The following is a 24,593-nucleotide window of genomic DNA, read 5'->3' as shown; positions in this document are numbered from 1 at the left end:
CGGCGGGCAGTCACCTCTAAACAAATTCCCAGCCCTGCGGAAGGCAGGTGAGAACACAATATTCCATTGTTTTGCAGGCCTTGAAGACCCACACTCAAGCAATCCCTGCTCAGTCCTCATTTCTCCAGGCACTAACTGCTGTAATCAGAGAACACGCCTACACATCCACACACCTGCACAGGCCAGGACCAGCACTGACCAGACCTGGGTACCAGCCGGAGAGAGATGGATCCTTGACTCCTATGTACACAACAGGGGAGTCCTGGTGACCCGCTAAGTAAGACTGAATGGAGCCACGGGGATAAGAGTGACTGACACGGAACTGACAATGACGAGCAGCATGCAAAGACTATAAATTAGCCCGTGAAAACTGACGAGATATCGCAAGCCAGCCCCACACTTTGGAAGGAGATGGCCAACCACAGGGGTACAGTATGTTTTTGAAGACACATGCCAACTCCTTGTGATCAAGAAAGTACAACAGCAGTGAGGGAGGCTGGGGACCTCAGACTCGGGTCCGAACGGAGAGCTTTTCTCTCTGGTTACCAACTATCCATCCTTTGATTTTGGCAACCCCCAACTGCTTTAAAACCTCGAATCAAACTAGTCTGTTTCCCAATAGCTTATTCACAAGATATATTACTAGGGATGTAAGTAACCATTCAGTATCTTATGACTCCATAAAACTTCCTTCTTCCCCAGCTGGAGCTATAAAGCACATAAAGCACTAGGGGGCTGCATTTAGACGCAACGGTAATGCCACCCGAAACCACCACTGAACTCACGGTATGCCAAATGAGTAAGTGGGACTTACCAATTTTCTGGTTAAAAATCTTGTCAAAGGTGATTTCATTTCTCTCCTGAAGATACTTCTGCATCACACTCCGGATACTAAAAGAGAAGAGTGACACGTTTTTAGCAGCGAAAGCCTGCATCATGAGAAACCATCCCCAGCGTGGACAACACATAGATGTCTTAACTCAACGCAGCTGGTTGACCAGAGAGCCCTCATAATGACATCCGTGACTGCATGGAGGGCTGATGGCACTTAAACCTGGAGGCGTCATGACCCCAGCTGGTGCCCCCTCCCATGACTCAGGGCCGACCTGACATGTGGACACTTGACCAAAAATAACTTAAGGACTGACTGTGGAAAGTTCGCCCTCAACACCACCGTTTTTCAAAATACACACAAGCATGCGCACACGTGACACATTCTGCTAATCGATTAATGAGCTTCTTTCTAAAACAAAAGCAAATGTTCCCTGGATACATGACTGAGATTTTTAAAAACCACATTTCTATACATCAACAATAAACAGCGAGAAAACATAATTAGAAGGAAGATTTCACTTAAGATAAAATAAGAAACACCAAATGCCTTGAAATAAATCCTTCAAAATATGTGCAAGAACTTTGTAGGAAAATTACAAAATGTACTGAAAGACATAACAGAAAACCTTAATAGATGGAAAAGTACACCACAGTTATGAACAGAAAGATTTAATACTGCAAAAAACCAACGTCTACCCAAATTTATCTATAAAATCAATTCAACCCCAACTCCCATCACTATTCCAGAGTTTTTCATAGAACATAGAAACAATCAGGTCTTTATAAACTGTATACAGAACAACACGGGATCAAGAATAGCAAAAACATTTACAAAGAAAGAGAATATCGAGAACAAGGCTTCTTATGAAGCTAAAATAATTAAGAAAGGATAAACAAATTAATCAATGAAATGGAATAGAGAGCACATAAATATGGAACTTTAATATATAAGGCAGAAAAATGGAGAAACTAGGGATTATTCAACAAGTGAACCAAAAGTGAAAATCCAAATGGAAAAAGTAGAAACTGAGTCTCTATCATCCACTGGTGGGAAAAAAATTGGCAGCAGCACCCCCCCCCCTTTTAAAAACTTTTTAAAACTAACTGATTGAGGTATAATCTATATATAGTTAAATGCATATTTATGTGTACCAATAGATGAGTTTTTCACATTTAACTACTATCCTAATCAAGATACAGAATATTATTTTTTTTTTAAGATTTTATTTATTTGAGAGAGAGAGCACGAGTGGGGAGGAGGGGCGGAGAGGGAGAAGCAGACTCCTCGCTGAGCAGGAGGCCCCACGAAGGGCTCCATCCCAGGATCCGGGGATCATGACCTGAGACGGAGTCAGACGCTTAACTAACTGAGCCAGCCAGGTGCCCCAAGATATAGAATATCTCTATCACCCCAAAAGGTGCCCCTTTGCAAGTCTCCCCATATTCTAGGATCCAGTCAAATACTGATCTCCTTTCTGTTAATTCAGATTACCTACTCCTTCTAGAATTTTAGATAAATAAAATCACACAATATGTTGTCTTGTGTGCCTGGCTTCTTTCACTTGACATAAGCAAGCTTCCTCCATATTGCTGTGCACATAAGTATTTAGTTCCCTCTTATTGCCAAGTAGTATGGCATTGTACGAATATTCCACCATTTGTTTACCCGTTCATCTGTTGATAGACATTTGGGTTGTTTCCAGATTGGGGCTATTATGAATAAAGCTGCCTTAAATATTTGTAAGTCTTTATATGAGCACATGTTTTCATTTCTCGTGGGTAAATATCTAGGAGGGAAATTGTTGGTCATATGGTTAATTATATTTAACATTATGAAAAACAGCTGAATTATATTCCACAATGTGTGATGTTACATTCCCACCAACGATGCGTGAAGTCCCAGTTGCCCCATGTCCCTTGCCAACACTTTGGCTGTCAGTCTTTTCAGTTTTAGCCACGTTAGGTAGTGTAAGTGGTGGCTTATTTTAATTTGCATCTCCCTAATGAATGATGATGTTGAGTATGTTTGGACATTATTGGATTATTGGAGTGCTTACATCTTCTCCTGTGAGTGTGCAGTGAAATCTTTTGCCTACCTTTTATTTTTTTTTTATTTTTTTTTTTTATTTTTTAAAGATTTTATTTATTTATTTGAGACAGAGAATGAGAGACAGAGAGCATGAGAGGGAAGAGGGTCAGAGGGAGAAGCAGACTCCCCGCCAAGCAGGGAGCCCGATGCGGGACTCGATCCCGGGACTCCAGGATCATGACCTGAGCCGAAGGCAGTCGCTTAACCAACTGAGCCACCCAGGCGCCCTGCCTACCTTTTAATTGAGTTATCTGTCTTATGACTCGATTGTAAAATTTCTATGTCCTGGAAACAAGTCCAGTGTCAGATTTATGCGATCATAATACTTTCTCCCAGTCCACACCCTGTCTTCATTTCCTTCATGAAGTCCTTCCAAGAGCACAAGTGTCTAGCCGATGAGTTCCAATGTATTATTTCGTTGGTGGACCACGCTAAGAAATCTTTCACATCCCACGGTCAGAAAGATTTTTAACCTAATATTTTCCTTTAGAAATTTTAAAACTCTAGCTTTTATGTTTAGGTCTAAGATCCGTTTCAGGTTAATTTTTGTGTACGATGCAAAGTAAAATCTCAAGGTTCTTTTTTTCCCTTATAATACCTAGTTATTCCGGTATCGTTTGTTGGGGGGGAAAAAAAGTATCCCTTCTCCATTGAATTACCCTGGCACCTTTGTTGATGCAACACTAAATTTGGGCAGGTCTATCTTTGGGCTATCCTGTTTCATTGATCTGTATCTCTATCCTTCCATCAATACTACATTGTCTTGATTGCTAGAGGTTTAGAGTTGTCTTGAAATCAGGTAATCCAACTTTGTTTTACTGCTTTTGTGGGGTTTTTGGTTTGTTTGTTTGTTCATTTTTTGGCTATCCTAGGTTCTCTGCATTTCCATTTAAGTTTTTTCCCAGAAATTTCTTCCCAGAAAAAGCCTAATGGGGCTCTGATTTGGATTGTGCTGAATCTATAAATCAGTCTGGGGGGAATTAACCTCTTAATAATATGAAGTGTACAGGGGCGCCTGGGTGGCTCAGTCGGTTAAGCGACTGCCTTCGGCTCAGGTCATGATCCTGGAGTCCCGGGATCGAGTCCCGCATCGGGCTCCCTGCTCTGCGGGGAGCCTGCTTCTCCCTCTCCCTCTCCCCCTGCTTGTGTTCCCTCTCTCGCTGTGTCTCTCTCTGTCAAATAAATAAATAAAATCTTTAAAAATAAAAAAAATAATAAAAAATAAATAAAAAAATAAAAAAATAATATGAAGTGTACAATCCATAAATATGACATACTTCTCCATTTACTTAGGTCTTCTTTAATTTCTCTCATTGCTATATTGTAGCTCTCAGTACAGAAGTCTTACCTTTTCTTGCAATCGCTTTCTCTGGTTTTGATATCAGGATAATATCATTCATAAAAGGAGATGGGGATAATTCCTTTCTCCTCTATTTTCTAAAAGAGTTGGTGATTGATAGTGTTAATTATTCCTTAAATGTTTGATAGAACTCATCAGTGAAACCATGTGAGTAGAATTTTCTTTGTGGGAAGGTCTGAAACTTACACATTCCATTTCTTTCATAGATGTAGGGCTACTTATATTTTCTGTTTCTTCTTGAATTAGCTTAGGTGACTTGTGTCTTTTAAGTAATTTGTCCATTTCATCCAATCTGTCTAATGGAACTCAAAATAATGATTCTGAGTAAGAGAAGCCAGGTCAAAAGAGACAGACAGACAGAGACAGAGAGAACACACTGTTTGATTATAAAGAGGCAGGAGCAAACACTGGGGGGATGATGTATATGGTAAAATAATATACATACATCTCTTGGCACAAGAGCTCCTAAAAGCCTTGGAATCTCTTAGTGGTATAAGTATCTTATTCATAATAAGCCCTTTTCAGCCCTACCTGAGTTAATGCTAATGGAGGTAACTCTTGGTAGGCCCCTAGACAGCTTCAGGATGGAGCCAGCTGCCAGAGGAACCAACCATGTGATTAGAGGGGTGAAAATGTTAGCCCCACCACTTGACATCTGAGAGACTAGAGACTGAGTTCAACTACCAGCGACCATAATTAAGCATGCCTATGTAATGAAACTTGGATAAAAACTCTAAAACGATGAGGTCTAGAGAGCTTCCAGGCTGGTGAACCCATGGATGTGCTGGGACAGAGGTGCTCCACTCCACCCCTTCCCAGAAGACCTTGCCCTATGTAACAGCCCCTTTGAAGTTCCTGATTTGTATCCTTTACAACAAAACGAACCATAAGTATAGCACCTTCTTGAATTCTGGGAGTCGTCCCAGGGAAATACCAAACGTAAGGGGAAGATCATGGGACCCTCAAACTTGCAGTCAGCCAGACAGTAATGCAGATAGGACCCCATTTGCAGCTGGCATCTGAAGTGGGGCAGTCTTGTGGGACTGAGCCCTTAACCTGGGAGTCTGTGCCAACTCTGGGTGGTTAGCATCAGAATTGAATCCAATTGCAGGACACCCCGTTGGTGTCAGGGAATTGAGAACTGTTGGAAGGTGACATCATGTATGTGCTTGTTGTCTTAATTTTGGTAATGGCTTCACAGGTTTAGATAAATTTTGCCAAACTAGACATCTGAGAAATGTAGTTCATTTTACATTAATTATACCTCAAAAAAGCTGGGTTTTCTAAAATTATATCACAAGGAGGTGATCAGCAAAATCTTGAGTGTTGGAAATTCTCTACAACACCTGACCCTATTTCTTTAACAAAAAAATTTCAAGAGGGAAAAATGATGGACAGGAACCTACAGTTCAAAAAAAAAAATGTAAAAGAAATAACAGGCATAATGGATGGACCTTATTTAAAACTCAATCCGAGTAAAAAAATATCATAAAAACTGGAGAAATATGAATACAGACTGAATATTTGATGTTAAGAAAGTATTACATTTTAGCAATGGCAATGTATTATATTTTTATATTTTAAAAGAGTTATCTTTTAGTGATACATACAGAAATTTTACAGATGAAATGATCTATTATGTCTACATCTGCTTCAAAATAATCTAAAGGGAATTAGGAGGTATGGATGAAACAAGATTGGCTATGTGTTGATAACATATAAAATTGAGTAATTGCTACATCAATTTCATTATACTATTCTCTCTGTACGTGGTTAAAATTTTCATTACAGAAAGTTTTTTAAAAAATCAAATTCTGGGACGCCTGGGTGGCTCAGTCGGTTAAGCGTCTGCCTTCGGCTCAGGTCATGATCCCAGGGTCCTGGGATCGAGTCCCGCATCGGGCTCCCTGCTCCGCGGGGAGCCTGCTTCTCGCTCTGCCTCTGTCTCTCTCTCTGTCTCTCATGAATAAATAAATAAAATCTTAAAAAAAAAAAAAAATCAAATTCTGGCCTCCAGACTCCTGAACCATTTCTTTACATACCTCCTCATCAAAATAAGGCATATATACTATATATAAAACCCTATATATTGCTTGGAGGCCTAATGAATTTTTAAAAAAATTTAATGCCAAATGGTTAGAGATATATCAACCCTACCCATCATGACCTATTGGGGTCCTGCCATACAAATACCATACAAGGTAAGTATAATAAATATCATATCATAATTTAAAATTTTTTTCTGCTACTGAAGTTCTTGAAAGATCTGCTTTCTACTGGCCAAGGACTAGGCAGGCTAAGTCGTACTTGAACATCTTACTAACAGAGAAACTACACTATTTATGACCTAGTTAGCCAATTCCCATTATTAAAAGCCTCTATATTCTCTACGAGGTTTAATTCTGTTTTATTCTGATGTCCAAAATAAAATGCGTTTAAACAAATATCTCTAATAGTATGTGACATATCACCTAAAAAACAAAAAATGAGGGTACATAAGGTAGTTGTGAAGATAAAGCAAGATAAGAGACTGCTTTGTAAGAAGCATGATACAAATGAGTGATTACCATTACTGACCACCAAGAAACCCAAAAGGCAGATTTTTTTAAAGATGAGATGACTAAGCAGTCTTACAAAGATTCAATTCCCCCAAAAGGAAATTGCTTTCTTTTATATGTAGTTACTAAATATTTTCCACTAACTGCTCATTAAACACCCAAAATAGAGCTACATTATCCCAAGTCACAATAAAAACTCCACCACTAGATTTAAAACCACTGAATTCTGCCAGATAGACTCTGAAGAGGTCTGTAAGAGTATCTGGTATGGTTTAATGTCAACTCTTCTCAAGGTTCCTTGGTTCACCAGATCTTTGGCAGGAAAGTCTTGCATATAATTTGCATAACATTAAACATTTCAGTATGAGGCAATCTACACTTAGACAGTCACAACCCAATTAAGCTAAATGTGAATTTAAGTTCCTTTGTGTTTTCTTCTACAATATTTTGACAACCCATATCAGCTTTTTAATGCCTTTTCCTTTGCAATATATTACCTGATATTAAAATGACACTAAACATAACTTGAATTTCACTGGTCCGAGAAAACCCATCATGTTAACAAAAGTCGTCCCTGAACAGATACAATTGGAAGGATGGACACATTTATGGGGTCATCAGCTTACCTAATCAAAGCTACGAAACCTCATGCTCTACACCATCCCTTCGAATCAGTTACGATGATCATGTTAGGATCCATTCACCTTCATTTTTCCAGAATACTTCTGAATCGGCAACAGCACAGGAACAGCTAAGCCTCGGAGGACGAGGGAGAGACCGAGGCCAGGAGAGTCTGGAGCAGGGTCTGGAGCATCCTCCTTGTTTCCAAGAGCACGTTTCCACGTCATTATCTCATTTATAAGATTCCAAGGGCCTCTCATTTTGCCCACCGTCCAAACTCCTTAGCATGTTACAGGCAGCATTTCCAAAGGGGCCCCAGCCCACCTCATCACCTGCATCCTGCCTCTGTCTTTCTCCCACAGCAGTCATGCTTGGTTTTTTTTACTGCTCAATGATTCTGTACATGCCAGTCCTCCTAATGCCTCTTTTTACATGCAAACCTCCTACTTATCCCCCAGGGTCCAGGCCGGGGGTCACTGACACTGCGATGCCTTCCCCATCTCTTGCAGAGGTAAGTCACTCGGGTTTCCCCTGCCTGTCCTGTGGCACTGCTATACCGCTTGCCCCAAGTGTACTCTAAGTATCTGTGTATCTCCCTCCTCTTGGGGAGGGAAAGCTGATGCATTCATCTGTTCGCGTAATCATTCATTCATTCATTCATTCATTCGAAATATGTCCTGCATCCTTTCTGTGAGACAGCCGGCCACTGTGGGTGACACCAGGGATACACACAGTGAGTCCTCCCGTGTCTCTGCCCTGGAGGAGCCCACGTCTACAGGGGTGACAGAGGAGTAAACAGGAAGCCCCAGTCCAATGTGGCAAGTAAGCTTCAACAGGGGCTGCAGAGCCCAGTCAACTGAAGCACAGAACCTGAGGGGCCTCTGGCAAAGACGAAATCAGAGAGAGTGCAATGGGACCACTCGAGAAGGATCTTATAAGTTATGCCAGCTTGTACCAAATAACTGAACCAAATGGACAGACGACAGCGGCAATTAAAACACACACACACACACACAGATGCCAGATCACAAATGCTTCCTACTTTTAGACTCATTTATTTTTCTAACTATGTGCAAAGCATACCTTCATTACCACCCGTGAGATTAATGTCAGCTCTTCATGGCTTTTTTTAAAGCAAACACTTCCTTTCCAAAGACTGACAGATGACATTCTGTTTCTACCACTGGTAAAAATCCTGATTCGCTGGACACAAGTCGCTGTACCTCCTCGTCCCCCAAACACCACCAGACCTATCGTCTCCCACTCTTCCCCGAGACAACGTGAACCAGGCTGGGACCTCAGTGCATGAGCACTGTCTGGTCTGGGCAAATGGATTCACAAACTAAAATATGCTCCACAGAAGATCGGTCAATATAATTTTTCTTTGACTTGTCTTTCAGTTTGGTATATGATACTATTGTCCTACGAGAACTCAGCGTGATCATATCATCATATCCACTGATCTTCTCCTTTAGAGCTTCCAGGTTTCGGGGCTGCTTACAAGAACCTTTTATTATACTCGAGTAAAAAAAAAAAATACATTCTCTCATATTTTTAATATTTTTATGATTATCTCACTGAACACTCTGGCATTTATTTTTTTTATACAAAGCATGAGGTTTCGTAGCTTTGATTAGGTAAGCTGATGACCCCATCAAGAAGGGATTATAACTTGCACAGCCGGTGATCACACACCATTCTTTCCCCACCAGACTCAAAGTGTCACCTTTATGCATAAACCAAATTCACACATACACGGCTTTGCATGTGTGGGCCAGGGCTGTGTGTCTGTGCCTACACCAAAACCACAGGTGTAACTGCTACAGCAATGTTTTCTTTTTGACGGAGCAGATGCCCCGTTGTTTCATTTTTTTCAAAATGGGACTGGTTACTTTTGCCCCTTCTTCTCTTCTAGATGAAGGGTCATCTCCTTTCAAGTTCCTTGAAACTCTCGTTTGGATTTTGATTGGGATTGCCTTGGATTTAGAGATTCTCTTGAAGAGAACCGACATCTTCCCAAACTGCGTCTTCCTTCTTACCTAGAAATATCTTGTAGCTCTCCATTTATCCAGGTTATCTTGGTCTTAATAAAGTTTTGTTTTTCTCCATACTGGGTCTTGTCAGTAATTACGGTAGTTAGTGAGGTCTGGTTTAGAACAACGCATTAGAAAACACTTGTTTTAAAATAATTATTTTGAAATGTTTTGACAAATTAATATTCAAATAACTTAAAAATAGAAAGCTATTAAAGTCATTTCAGTAAGAGAGACTTTGCATCTCATAGTTTCATTAGGTGCTGGAAGGATGCTTACAGGGTAGATCGTCGTAAACAGCAAGGGTTATTATTTTTTTCCTGCTAAATTTAAACATCGGAGCTATGATTTAAATGAGAGTCATGAAGTTCAGTGAAGTCTTTTGCACCCAGGGGGGTAAATGGATATCGTTTTCTAAAGTTTCATTTCTTACTATGCTTTCTCTCTTAGAAATCCTTCTTGTGTGTTTTTTTTTCCCCCTTCATCGTTCCTCAGGTCAACAGGTTGTAAATCTGTCCACACCACTTGGATTAGTCAGGACTCTGGCTGCAAGTGAGCTGACTAAAACCCTACCCACACCTTTGCGATCGGTGTCATGGAGTCTCTTTCTGAGTCACCTACTGCGGTTTCCAAAAAGCACATTCGTCCTCCGGGCACACACCCCCCCTCCCCGCCCGGGGCCTAAGTTGTTGGAGATGCAGCACGACTTGCATCTGTGTGCACGCTCCCACAAGGAGTTTATATCCTAAGTCTCCAACGCTCTTACCCTGACATGGGGTCAACCGAGGCTTCCAGCAGCCCTGCAAGCATAGGGTTGTGATCCTTGGGTCTAGCCGGCTACTCTGTTGTTTTTAAACATAATTCTAAAAATGTTCAAACGTGCAAAAGAGTATAGTATAGGGAGCCCCCATAACTGGCCTTCAACGCCCCCTGAACAGTGGCCAAGGTTTTTAGTCTGCAGCTTTATCCTCACCCTGACTTTCCCTTCAGTTTCCTTTTTTAAAGATTTTATATATTTATTTTGACAGAGAGAGGGAGAGAGTAGGAACGGGATGGGGAGAAAGGCGGAGGGAGAGGGAGACGCACACTCCCCGCCGAGCAGGGAGCCCGATGCGCGACTTGATCCCAGGACTCTGGGATCATGACCTGAGCCGAAGGCAGGTGCTTAACCAATTGAGCCACCCAGGCATCCCTTTCCCTCAGTTTTCAAAGTATTTTAAAGCTTGAAACCTCTGACTGCATGTCATTCTACCCTTACTACCTCAGTTTGCATTTCTAAAGATTAGGGACACTTTCCTTACATAAATACAATCTATGATTATTATTCCCCAACACCCCCCCGCCCCAGAAATAATAACTCCTGAAGATCTACTACCCAGTTCCCATTCAAATTTCCAAAATTCTTTCAGAGGTGGCTTTTGAGCCAGGATCTAATCTAATGTAATCAAGATCACACATTCATTGGCCTGTTCTCCCTCTCCAATCTGTTATAATCCAGAGTATCTCCCTCTCTCCACCACCCACTTGTTATCGTCACACCAGTGACTTACTGAGGACACCAAGATAGCGGTCTGGAGGAGGGCTCCCATTCTGGATTTATCTGTTCACTTCCTCCTAAGGCCAATCTGTTCCTCTATTTCCTGTAAGCTCAAAGTTTACCTCTAAAGACTGGATTATATTCGAGGCCAACATTTGGGAGTGAGAATGGCCTTGGTACTGGATGGTCTTGGTATTTCATATTGCCTCGCCTAAGAAGGTACATAGGTATTTTTTCTTATTGATGTGAAAATTACTTAGAAAACTGAGTTGGTGATAGTCTGATTTCTCCTTTTCAAATTCCCCGCGACATTTCATCTATTGGGTTCATACTCTGATGACCTTTGCCTACATCAACACTTCCATGAAGGGTTGCAAAAATGGGGGCGCCTGGGTGGCTCAGTCGTTAAGCATCTACCTTTGGCTCAGGTCATGATCCCAGGGTCCTGGGATCGAGTCCTGCGTCGGGTTCCCTGCTCTGCGGGAAGCCTCTCCCACTCCCCCAGCTTGTGTTCCCTCTCTCTCTCTCTCGCTGTGTCTCTGTCAAATAAATAAATAAAATCTTAAAAAAAAAAAAAAAAAAAAGAGTTGCACAAATGATGACTCTTCGAACATTTGCTCCAATCCTATAAGGAAGAATTATGTCCCATCAAGTAGGACTTTCTGATCACCCTCAGATGTAGCTCTTGCAGGAAAAGTAAGAAAAGTGCTAAATTCTTTACCTTTTTGATTGTCACTTCTTGGGGATGGAGTTGGTACCATATTTTGAGCACCAGTGGTGATCAGTAAGGTGTTCTGTTTTTATCCGTGTTGTTTGGGGATCTCCCTTTCCGGTATCATGGATGTATTAGCCTCCTACTGCTGCTATAACAAAGTACCTCAAACCTGGGGGCTTCAAACAAGAGAAGTGTATTAGCTCACAGATGTGCAGGTCAGAAGTCTGGAATGGGTCTTGCTCAGCTAAGATCGAAGTGCCAGCACGGCTTTGTTCCTAGTGGAGGCTCTAGGGGACTATCCATCGCCTTATCTTTGTGAGCTTCGAGAAGCCACCCACATTCCTTGGTCTGTGACTCCATTCTACCATCAAAGCCAGCAAAGGGCAGATGTTCCTTCTCATGCTACCGCACTCTGACTCTGACTCGCCTCCCTTCCTTGCAATGGTTCTGGGCACAGCCGGATAACTCAGGATAATAACCTCTTATTTTAAAGTCTGCACATCAGCTGCCTGAATTACATCTGCATCCTAATACTTTCTTGCCATGTTAACGTTCACATACTCACAGGTTCTGGGGACTAGGTCGTGGACATCTGGGGGGCGGGGGGCTGCTATTATTCTGCCCACCACAAGGGCCTGAATATATTCAGAGTATTTTCATCAACTGGAGCCATATTCTTTTGATAGTCACACTGTCCTGCCTTGGCCAGTGAGGACCCCTTCTTTCTGCCCCTGCACTTGTAAGATCTGGTGCCCACCCCAACTCTTGGATGACTCCTTTTCCTGATACAACAGATAACAGAAGCTCCAGGCTCTTCTTGCCCAGGCCCTGCCCACGCCCAGAGGCAGGTGTGTTTGTGAAGGGTACCCACTGCAAGAGGACAGCAGTTATCTCTCGGGCTTTTCCACGGCTGGAGCTGAGACATATATGTATGTGATAAGACCCTCCCCTCAAAAAAAATCATGAATTTAAAATGACTTTCCAATTCAAATTTAACCAGGGTTTTTACTTAGCTCTTGTCTTGTACTCCTGTATCTCTTCATTTACATTTAAAATCTTGGTTCTTATTACCCGGCTGTATTTACATAGTCTATATGAAATGATTTTAAACTAACAATAACATTAACACTTCTGAAGGCAGCCCTATTTATCCTTAAAACATACAGGACAATTTGGCATCATCTTGCAAAACTGAAAACGCCCCTCTCCTACTTCTAGGGGTCTATTCTACAGGCCCAAACATACCCAGGTCAGCACATTCGCTGCCATGGCGCTTGTGATTATGAACACCGGGTTAGGTCAGCAACGGGTTTATGATGCATCATGCAGCAATTCAAAAGACTGAGAAGCCTCTCCACGTTACCAATGAGGACAAGCTGAACATGTCTCAGTAGGTACAGAGGGCAGGTTGTAAAGGGACTCACTACTTTGTTCCTGACAAACACAACCCCATCCCAGGATGATGTCAACAACCTTTCTGTGTGAAGGTTAAATGTGCAACCTGTTTCATTAATTTCCTATCACCATTTAGAATGGCCTGTTAACAAGGTTAACATGAAAAATCCTTTACGTATCCAGAGTAAACAGACAAGTAGGTTCAAGCCAAGGATACGCATGTACTGCTGATGTGCAGAGAGAGAGAATTTTACTTTTTGTTTTTTGAGATAAGGGTACCTGTGAAAGTACAAGAAGATGTCTAGGGTCAGAAAACATTAAGAAACTTTGACATGTAGCCTTTCTCAATTTATAACATGGCCATTGTTAATGATAACTAACTCTATTACTGAACATGAAATTTATGATACCTTGTCTTTTAAGGAATTATTCATATATTTATTATTAAATCAACATCTCCAATGAAATTATATGTGAGCTACCAGAGTACCTTATCAGATCCCTATAGTTGATAACCCTTACTGGGTGAAAACAATTCATTTTCAAAGATTTTATTTATTTGTCAGAGAGAGAGAGAGCGAACATAAGCAGGAGGAGAGGCAGAGGGAGAGGGAGAAGCAGACTCCCCGCTGAGCAGGGAACCTGATGTGATGCAGGGCTCGATCGTGACCTGAGCCGAAGGCAGATGCTTAACCGACTAAGCCACCCAGGTGTCCTGACAATTCATTTTCAAACTGTGTTGGTAATATCTGAAATTGACACTGTTCTAAGAACCTTCTTTTCTTAGATGATTCATATGGCAGAAGATAGTCTGTAGGTATCTATTAAAATGCAGTTTTGAGCCCTTTGCTAGCAATGTGATCTTGAACAATTAGTTTCTCTCTGAACCTGAATTTCCTCCTTCTAAAGGAGATGATGAGTATTGTAGAGCCATTTCCAAGAATCTGAAAATAAGGAAGAAAGCGTGCCCTCTGAGAGTAAAGATTTAAATCAATACGTAACACAAAGGGCAGAGAAATGCCAAAGTTTCCTGGGCTGGCTGGCCCTGGCTGTGGCTTCAGTAACTGTCTTATGAGATCCAGAGGAGGTCTGCCCCCCAGTGAGAACCGGAAGGACGGGTCATCACAGAAGTCATCACTGCCAGGGAATTCAAGGACTTCACATCCAGCGTAAAGCCACCCCGTGGGGAAGTGACTTGGTCCCAGCTACTGAAACTGATAAGCCTCAGGCTAGACGCTTCTGACCCCTCGGGACATTCCAACCCCTTCGGCCATGAGCCCATGCAGGCTGCCCTACCTTCTGAGGAACAGAACACCTCCGCGAGGGAAACTCCCAGGAGAGAATGCTCTGGTCACACAGCCTTCAGGCATCTGAACTCCTGGCAGATTAGTGTTGAGCATAAAGTAGTAAATCTGATACTCTACTTAGTTTGGCTTTTCAGATAAATCTACTAGGTGAATTAGTGCATTCTGGGGAGTGGGAGCCTCTAGCTTCATCTGATTCTCAAGAGGGTCTTTATAGAATAAGAACCATTGGGCACGAGGAAAAATAAAATGCATGGCTGATTGGCATGCATTTTCTGTAAGAGACAGACGTGCTCACTGCAGTGATAAAATCTAGTTTCTGGGTCTGAATGGCTGAGGGTCATCCCAGAGACCACAGGAAGGACACTAGTGTCTAAGGAGACAGCCCAAACAGACAAAACGTACCTTTCAATATGGTGGACAAGTCTGGAGCATTTTTTTTTCTTTTTTAAACTTCTACCTACCACAATAGAGGATAACTGTAAAAACTAAAAACAGTATATACAAGTATTAGTGAGGTTTTTTAACTCTCAATTCAAATCTATCAAATAAATATGAAATAAATGATCAGCTCTCGCTGATATACACATACAGATCTAAATGTTAAGTCCAACAAGTGGATCGCCATGGAGATCCTTTCAGTATTGACCCAAGTCACGTCCCAGTTCTGGAGAGAGCTTCCAAAGAGGAGAAGGTTGGAATCAGGGACGCCTGGGTGGCTCAGTCGTTAGGTGTCTGCCTTCAGCTCAGGTCATGATCCCGGGGTCCTGGGATCGAGCCCCACATCAGGCTCCCTGCTCAGCGGGAAGCCTGCTTCTCCCTCTCCCACTCCCCCTGCTTCTGCTCCCTCTCTCACTGTCTCTCTCTGTGTCAAATAAATAAATAAAATCTTAAAAAAAAAAAAAAAGAAGGTTGGAATCAATGAGGCACTTCCAAAGAGTCTTGCTTTTTCTTTCTGTTCTGCCATCACAGACCCTACCCCTAGATCCCTAGATGGTCATGAGATAACCAGTACGAAAAGGCCAGGAAAAAATAAGCTTTTCTTATTTTGTAACCTGATCTTTTTTTTTTTTTTTTTAAATAATTTGAACACCCTTTCCCCATTAAGAAGGGCACTTTAGTGAAAAGACAGAGACACACAGAGACACTGGCTGGTTTTCCTTATGGAATAAAAAACCAAGCAAACGATTGAACCCTAAGAGATCCCTGACCACAGAAACTGTCACACTTCTTTGGGGGGTGGGGGGAGATCATGAACCTAAGTATATCCCCTCTCATACATGACTCAGAAACTGCTAATGTGCAGAAAACACCTTCCCCTTCTAGGCCAGTTCTAGTTGTGACATTTTGCATAAATAATCAGCTTTTCTCCACTGCCGGTGGCAACCAAAGAGAAGGAAGCAAGTCCTAAATGGAGCACAGAAGACAGCACAAAAGCTTTACACTCTAGTCTATACTTAACGTTGGGATGACAAAAGCCACTGCATAATTAGGGTGTCATTAGAAGAAAAGAAATAGTAAACATAGCTAAGGAAAGAATGACCGATGAAAGAGGAGTATTAAAATCCCTTGACCTTGCCTGTTAGGGTTAGTTCTGTTTCTAAATGGAGTCTAGGTACCTCGTTTACCACCCCCTCCCAACCAAATAGCGAAAGTCTCATATTTGTAAAAGAAGACACATCTGAAATGTCATCTCAGCTTTAGACAGTCACAATGCAAAATGAAAGCGTGCCATACCCGACAGCTGTGTACCTGCCTTCCCATGTAGCTTCGAGTTCATTTTTAACTTAAGCCCTTATCGAACACAATGCAGATACAGAACATTTAGAGTAACCTGAAAATACAACCAGAGTGCTCTTTCTAGAAAAATAACAAAAAACAATGGACTGACTTAATTACACAAAGCACAAACACGGAGAGCGCATTCTTCAGTCAACGTGCCCTGCTGAACACGGAGATGCTTGCTGCCTTCCCCAGCAAACTCCTAATGGAGTTGTAGGTATAAGTTCTTGAATGTATGAAACATAAGCCCTAAAATCCTCAGAAAAAGACTTTTGCAGCATAATTACAGCTCATTCTCTTCCTAAAATATTTTAGCCTATACTTATCTAAGAAGTATACAGGGCCTGGAACTTACTTAGCACTTGGCAAGTGGCAGTCCCTGTCATAATACACGTGTAATCTATCCTAGCTTCCAAATTCTGACTTAATGGAAATGTTAATCCCCTAATCAAACTCATGTAATGAATTTTAAATCACTGGAGGAACCAAAACTTTTCTCCCCATAATGGAACTTTAGGGACTCAAACATACACTTGAAATACGATTTTTCACTCGTTTTACCATCACTGAATTAATTATAGTAATTTTACAGGTATCTTTTTAGTCTTTGTAAATTTTAATATTCTCATTTAGCCAGGTAATGTTCAGACTGATAAGCAGAGATTACACAGAGTACATACAGACATCAGCTAGATTTAGGGAGTGACTAAAGGAACAGGGGGACAGTTTCCCATGAAAGCCACTGTGGGATGGGGAGCTGCCCTCAGATATTGGAAAACCTGTCACTTTTTATAAGGGATTAAACTTGTTTGGCATAACCACAAAAGGAGAGCAAAAGAACAGCGCACAGAATGACTGCAAAAGAGCTTTCCAATACCACAGAGCTTCCAAAGATGTTCCTCAAAGATGACCTGCCTGGACATCAGACAGGGACGTCACCCATCCAATGTATGACTAAATTGGATGCCCTCCAAGATGTTTTCAAACATGAGATACTACACTGCTATGTTATTAACATGCAATCTATTAATGTCTAAGGAATACTGAAATGAATCCCCTTATGCTCAATACACTGAAGCCAGCTGCTTTTAGCCTATGATTTTGGGTTCATTTTACGGAAGCAAAGACCTCCAAAGGATGAGTTAACTCTCCTAATTGCTTAGTTATCTGTATTTAAGAGTAGCATGCTTGTTAACTCTATGTACTAAGGTCAACATAGCCCAGAGCCTAATGGATAGATGATGGATTAATGGAAAGATGGGTGGAGGAGGGGATGGATGGATGGATGGATGGATGGATGGATGGTTGGATGGAAAGAAGGAAGGAAGGACAGACAGATGGACGGATGGATGGATGGAAGAAAGAATGGATGGAAGGATGGAAGGATAGATGGATGGACCAAAGGAAGAAAGAATGGATAGAAGGATGGGTGGATGGAAGGATGGATGGATGAATGGATGGATGGAAGGATGGATGGATGGGTGGGCGGATGGAAGGAAGGAAGAAAAAGAGGGATGGTAGAAGGGGAATAAGAGGGAGGAGTAGAAAAGAAAAAGAACTGAGTGAGGCATCATGTGTACAAGGTTCTAGACAGACAATGCCACCACAAAGCAAGAGGAAGAAAACTGAGAAGAAATCTGGGAAATTCACTTACTTATGTGTCTAAGGGTCAACATTTGCTCTTTGCTGCTTGAGCCAACAAACCAACTTTTCAGAAGTCCTGGCTCCCAAGCCTGCTTCCTCAGAGCACAAGGGGCTCCACGCACTGCTGCTTTATATCTGCTACTGTTTTGTACTTTCTCAAGGTGTCACGTTTTGTGTTACATATAATCCCTACAGCAACCACCTGTGGTGTAAATAAAAGAAAAATCACCCTTTAATATTTCATCCAATCCTTTCCTGAGTTATCCATGTTTGAAATTAATGTTCTCTCTTGTTTACAAATATACTGCATGGATAGAAAATGCTCACAAGAGACAGACTGGAGGGGGGGGGGCGTAGGGCATTTTGTTATCAGAAATGAATAGATACATATTGTACAGACAGGGAAAACTAAATATAGTGAATTTAAGTGACTTACTAAGGGCCCATGGCAAGTTGCCAGTGGAATCGGGTCCATAGTTCCTGGTTTCTGATCTAGAACTCTATCACAGTACAGCAGGTAGTAGAGAGGACCCAGGGATGAAACAGATGACCTTCAAGTTCACCAAGGATGAAGCTCTGGCCTAGGTACCTTCATATAATCACCTCTTCCTACTCCTGAGACCCCGGAAGAAGGAAATGGCAGCAGACAAGAACACAGGTCAAGGCTGGGTCGAGGCTGACTGTCACAAAACACCAATCGCAGAGTAAATGAACTATAAAGATATTTTCACTGTCCTCTCTATACCGCCCTATATAGAGAGTTCTACAATCTGCAGATGCTCCATGTTGAAGCACAGATGACCCAGGAGAAGACTTCCAAAATTAGAAGAAACATTTACAGAATATGGGAAGCCAGGGTATTACTTCTCCCCCTGCATTTTATTTTAGACCCACAGAGCAGTCAAGAAAGGCCCAGGGGTTGTAAGTGCTGATCAATGACAAAAACAGAGAAGAATAAAGACGTGAGAAACAGTAGGAGCAGAAGCAGGTCCGGGGACATCCAGCCTAGTGAGCATGGAAGTTTCTAAACACACAAAGGATTTCACGACAATGGAGTGAAAGTTGCCCAGCCCATGGTCTCCATTACCCCACTGTCAATGTCCAGAGAAGGATAGGACAGATGAGACCACCCCGCACACAAAACCTGTTTTCATCAAAATTTTCAGCATTCCTCAAACACTTGGTGTTTTAACAAAGGTGGATTGTTTTGAATGAGAAAGTGATTTTTTTATCACAAATAAAGCCAAAAATATTGTTTCGCCCCTTTACTCTTTTTCCCAAAATGGAAATATCTGAAGAGGGGGGAGGGGGACAGGGGCTGCTCTTTTTCCAAATAGTAACTCCCACAGAAATTCTGTTTGGGGCAGGAGGGGCGGGGGGGGGGGATGCTGAGGCAGTCTCTTCTACAAATTTCTCAGCAGCAAGGTTGCACTTCTTATGTTGAACAGAATAGGCATTTAACCCTCGAGCTCCTCATGGGAAATAAGGAAGAAACTGCTTATTCACTTAGTCATAATTACCGCTTTCCAGGTCCCAGAGGAATAGCTTTTCTCCGTCAGTCTCTGAGGACGGTCCTGACTTTTCAGATGCTGCACCAGCAGCTGATAGACAAGGCCCATAAAATATACTTTATATTTTATATCCCCAAATGAAAAAGTATCACTGTGTCGTCTGTTCCTTGCAAAAGAAAAGGTGAGGGGTGCTCCTTATTTCTGTTGGCCCCACGGCACAGACAGGAGGAAAGAACCCGGATTCTGGGAAATCAGGGCTCGACTACACCTTGGCTGCATTTCGGCTGTCACCTGGGCAGAGTTCCTAACAGTGCTGATGAGGCTGATGCTACTCACCAGGCAGCAAGCAGTCTTGTGGGGAACAAATGTACTCATTATGCAAAGTGCCCCGGGAGAGAGTAAGCTCTCAATAAATGGTAGTTGTTCTATTCCTAGTTCATGGAAGTAAAACTTCTCTTTCCCTTATCAGGGCTGCAGGGACCCCAGGCATCCTGCTCTTGCCTACTCTGTGTTTCCTACTCTGCTTTGCCACCCGCTGTCAGATAAAGACCTACACTTCCCTGCTTCAAGCCTTGACGCCCTATCCAACAGTTCCAGTCTTGTCCAAACAGATGTCTGGCAAAGCCAAATTCAGCATGCTGAAAAGCACTTTTAAGACACTGCTTCTAAGAACACATTGCATATACAAACCGGGGCTGCCTGAATCTCAAAGAGATCTACTGGGCTCTCGATTCAAAACATTTCACAATGTTTTGGGCAGCTAGTTCTAAGTCCAAAATTGATTGCACTGGAACATCTATTTCTAAGAATTGACAACTACGCACAGTACTTGCATTTTCAAGTCACTGGCAAAAACTGACTCTGAACCAAGAATGAAATAATAACCGAAAGGTCAGAACAAATTACATTTTGAATGTGTACCGTAGTGGAAAAGAGGCAAGAACACTGCTACCGTTTTATACACAGAAATACTCCTCCCAACGACAAAGAACACTTTTTTTCCTGAAGGCTGTTCATTCTTTCATCACTGACTTTTCAGTTCAAAGTTGGGAGGCAGGGGGGCACACAGGCATAGAATCCCCTACACCCAAAACAGAGAGGACTAGTTCAAAGCCACCACCCACCACTCACGGATTGGGGTTAGGGAACTTACTGAAGAAACTCCATTCCCACAAAAGAAGAAAACTGAGCTACTTTCCAAGATCAATTCCATTTGATAGTTTTACAAATAGGAAGATGCAATATTACCATGTTACTGTGTATACTATGGCTAGATAGCTCTTCAACGGGAATAACTAACAAATTATTGTAAAAACACTTAGCAAACATGAGTTCTATGACGATAGATCATAAAAGCCATCCAAATGCTACTTGTCTGTGGTCAAAGAGAATCTTCAAGAAATTGCACTTTAAAGTAAACATCTTTCTTGAATCAACTGTGTATTTCCCACTAGACTACATACGCCCCTTGAAGGACAATGCTGTGGTTGGGTCCATCACAGTATCCCCATGCCTGGCTTGGAGAAACGGCTCTACAACCACCTATAGAAGTGATGTAATAAAAGGTGTCACAGATGTCCTTAAGGATATTCTAAATGCTCCAGGTAAGTTACAAAGACACTTGCAAATGTTGTTTTCAGAACTTCCTATCATATTGTCTGAATACTTTGGAAGGACGAGCTTTGTAATTAATGATCCAAAACTGTCACTGTCCCAAAATGGACATAGGATGTAGGGGAAGGGTCAAGTTCATGTTACTCAATCTCTTTCAACTCCGTGTGACTCCAAGTCAACTGAATTTCATTCTGATTGGAAAAGGTTAATCAGAGTAACAAGCCTAAAGTACAAGTGGTCTCATGATCCACGGCTTTAAGATGTTGACCCTAGACTCTATCAAATAAAAGGACTTCTTCCCTCACATGGAGTAGGGTAACTGGCACACACATCTGAATGCTCGTGTTTCTAACTGGGCCTGCACAATGAACCCATGGGTCACGGGTTAGTATTCCCAACAGATCCCATTATCAGCTACATTAACTCAACTAATGTTTCAGTAAACTGAAGCAGCTATGTAATCTGAACAAATAGTCAGCTATTATGGGATTTACACTCATTGGTTCGTTAATTAAATAATGTGTCAACATAACAAAATGGTTGCCTCTCGCTATCTCAGAGAAGCAAAATCTCCCCGGGGCAGAATGTTCCATCTTCTGAGAGTCTCCTGTGATAGGCAGGGGACGGCAGACCCGACATTTCATTTAAATTAGCTAGAGATTATGCAGTCCTGTTGCTTCTCTGCTTAAAACTGCGTAAGAGGCAAAGCAACTAAAATGAGGAAGCATATAGAATACTCCAGTGATTTCAAATAATAGGGCTGGAAAGAAAAAGTCACTAGTGATGGGCCAATGGCAAGTGTTATGCTCCTCACTGAGATACTAAAAATACAAATCTAAACATCTTTTTCAAGAGCACCAAAGACTGGTGATCACATGGTTCATTCCAAAATGCAGCTGAAAGAGAAACTCTTATCAGAAACCATTTGACCACTATCCTTTACCAACAGAGGCGAATCATACTAGTCTTGCCAGCCACTATGAATATTAACTTTCTTACCATATTGAGAAATCCCCCAATCACCCACCCCGCCCCAAAATCCAGCAGGCAGGCCACTACCTGCCATCCAGTGGTAGATAAAAATCCGAAAGATGTTTTACTTGATAATCTCAATGTAACAGAATCCTAACACATGTAAATGGTCACATTACAAAACTAAAACCAAAGCCACTGAGATAAACACAAAACAAATTAGAATCCTTTGAGGAGGTTCCAATAACCTAATTTAAGAATCTATTTTAAAAAATAGCAACAGAATAATAATTACTAAGAGCTGTTTCCTAAAATTACTCTCCTCTTGATATTTCTCAATTCTAAAATGTCATGAGAAATATGCTCACCATCTCCCAGTTCTGCCTTAAAAGACAGCGTTACCAAAGAGTGCTGCTGAAAAACAAAGGCATTCATACAAGGAAGTGAATATCCTAAACATATAAGTATGTTCTCAAGAGGGACACTAAAAAAGCAGAAGTCACATTAAGTTCAAAAAAAAAAAGAAGTTCCTAATTTTAATATTATATATCGCCCCCACAAAACTGCCAGTGAGTTAAGATTTTTCGATTTTATATAGAGAGACTCCATATATTTAGGACTCCCTGCCCTTTAGGAAGAGTAGAAGAGGCAAAAGAAAAAAGGAATTAAGCACTGAATACCACATTTATAAAAATGCAGTTTTTTAAAAATGAAATTCAGGTTTGGTTTGGGGGTTCTTGTTTTACGTAGCTTCCCATTTGCCAGAAATTTTAAACAGCACTGATTTTCAATGAGCTTCGGATATGTTAGACTCTGGAATCGGAGTGTTAATTTCACAACCCTCCAAAAGGTCTGTACTCTTCCCTGATTTTCCCTGCTTGACATTGCGTATCAAAGAGCACACCCTGCAAGCCCAACAAGATGCATGGACTAACAAAATGGGCAAGCAAGCCAAAAATACCTAACACGCATTCATTTACACAATTTGGCTTTTTGCAACAAATAACTGAAAGGGGCTGATATTTTCTCTGTCGTAGGGCTCAGGCTCATGAATGGACTTGTAAAAATTATCTGGCGATCACTTAGCATTAAAAGAAAAAAATTTTTTCCTTATGTCAAGATAACAATTTAAGCAAACTTGGGTGTATAGTGCTTGAAACACTGGTGCTTTCAACTGAGAATAGCTTCGGTTTAGATTCTAATATTTTACAAAACTGCATGGTTTCCAACTCACCATATAGAAGATGCCTCTTTTATCATCAATTCTACCAAGAGCTATTTAGCACATTCACTGTACAACTCATGATGGTGTTAATTAGAAAAGAAGCTAAGGAGGAAAATCCAACCCTAATCCTTTGATACACTATTTGAAACTCTATTAATCTGCCGAACGATCTTTTCTGGGGTGGTGCTAATGACACGAACCACTGAAGTCTTTAACTAGTTCCATCAATAATAAATCATTTGCGATATAAAATCACAACTTGGTATGGCCCTCACCAAACCCCTCGCCAATTCAATCGGGCCCTTCTTTGGTCTTTTAAACAAATTCCTGTCTGGAATCAACCATTCAATGTGCGTTTAAAGTGACCACCAGTGGATCTGCAAGTTGAGGAAAGCCGCCGGGATGATACACTTAGCACCAAAAAGAAAACTGTGTGGGTCACAAGCCACTCATCACTGCCTGGGGGCACAAAAGAGAAAAGGATAGGAAGACTGGAAGCGGAACAGACTGGACCTCAAGAGGAGCAAGCACTGAAAACTGCACTTTAAGTACCGGGACAAAAGGCAAGGAGCCTGCACTCCCCAGCTAAGGAGCCCATGGGGAGCTGAGGAGAGGACGCAGTTGGCGAAAGGGGCAGCAGGAACCAGAGAAGGAATGACCAGGAGGCAGCCCAGGGGAGCCACAGGCACGGGGCAGGAGCCCATAAGGATGGGGCTGGAGGGGTGACGGAGATGGGGCAGAAGGGATAGGGATGGGGCTCGAAGGGCAGGCATGGGGCAGGAGGGAGCCTTGGCAGAGGAGCACTGACGCCCCTAGGGATGGGGCTGGACCCAGACGCAGGGATGGGACAGAGGGAGCGACAGGGATGGAGCTGGTCCAGCCAAGTCACAACCACATCCCGGCAGCCCGTTGCTGGGGCGCTCTTGCGCTCCGGGCGCCGCGCTGGGCACTTTGGGGCGCTCGCAGCCGGAGTCCCCCCAGCAGCCCTCCGAGGCCCATTTCAGAGACGGGAAAGGCGAGGCCGGGGGCGGGGGTGGGGGGGAACGGCAGAGGCCGAGCGCCCGACCCTCCCGGACGCAGGGGGTCGCTGGCGGCCGCGGGGGGCGGCGGCGCAGGGGGACGGCGCGGGCCCCGGCGGCCGGTACCTGGGCTCCGGCAGCACGATCTTCTTGCTGGCGCGGGCGGCCGGGGTCGCCTTGCTCTTCTCCATCGCCATCAGGTAGCTGACATCGGCCAGCACGGCCTCGAGGTCCGCCATGTTGGCGAGCGGCGGCGGCGGTGGCGGCGGCGGCGGCGGCGGCGGCTCCTCGGGACCCGGACGGGACGCGCTCCCGCCGCCGCCGCCCGCCGCGCCCCGACGTGGGGGGGCCGCCCCGGGGCAGCCCCCCCGCGCGCTCCC

At 42.7% G+C, this 24,593-nt stretch overlaps 1 protein-coding gene across 3 annotated transcripts in view; it reads right to left on the bottom strand.

The window, feature by feature from the left end:
* Window positions 1-24,505, bottom strand: part of GRK3 (G protein-coupled receptor kinase 3) — a 127,922-nt gene extending 103,417 nt beyond the window's left edge. For 2 of the 3 annotated variants that reach the window (XM_035017243.1, XM_035017244.1), the window contains exons 1-2: window positions 24,340-24,505; window positions 815-891 (exon numbers count right to left, since the gene is read on the bottom strand). In XM_035017243.1, coding sequence (XP_034873134.1) covers window positions 815-891; window positions 24,340-24,452 — 190 coding nt within the window. In that variant the 5' untranslated portion in view covers window positions 24,453-24,505. The remainder of the gene's footprint in view (window positions 1-814; window positions 892-24,339) is intronic. The other variant, XM_035017245.1, reaches the window with a different exon arrangement.
* Window positions 24,506-24,593: the final 88 nt, after the last annotated feature.

Source organism: Mirounga leonina, unplaced genomic scaffold (genome assembly GCF_011800145.1).
Source record: "Mirounga leonina isolate KUSES-001 unplaced genomic scaffold, KU_Mleo_1.0 Mir_171, whole genome shotgun sequence".
Lineage (NCBI taxonomy): Eukaryota > Metazoa > Chordata > Mammalia > Carnivora > Phocidae > Mirounga > Mirounga leonina.
The sequence above is the reverse complement of the archived record's forward strand: the minus strand, read 5'-3'. Positions and strand labels throughout refer to the sequence as shown.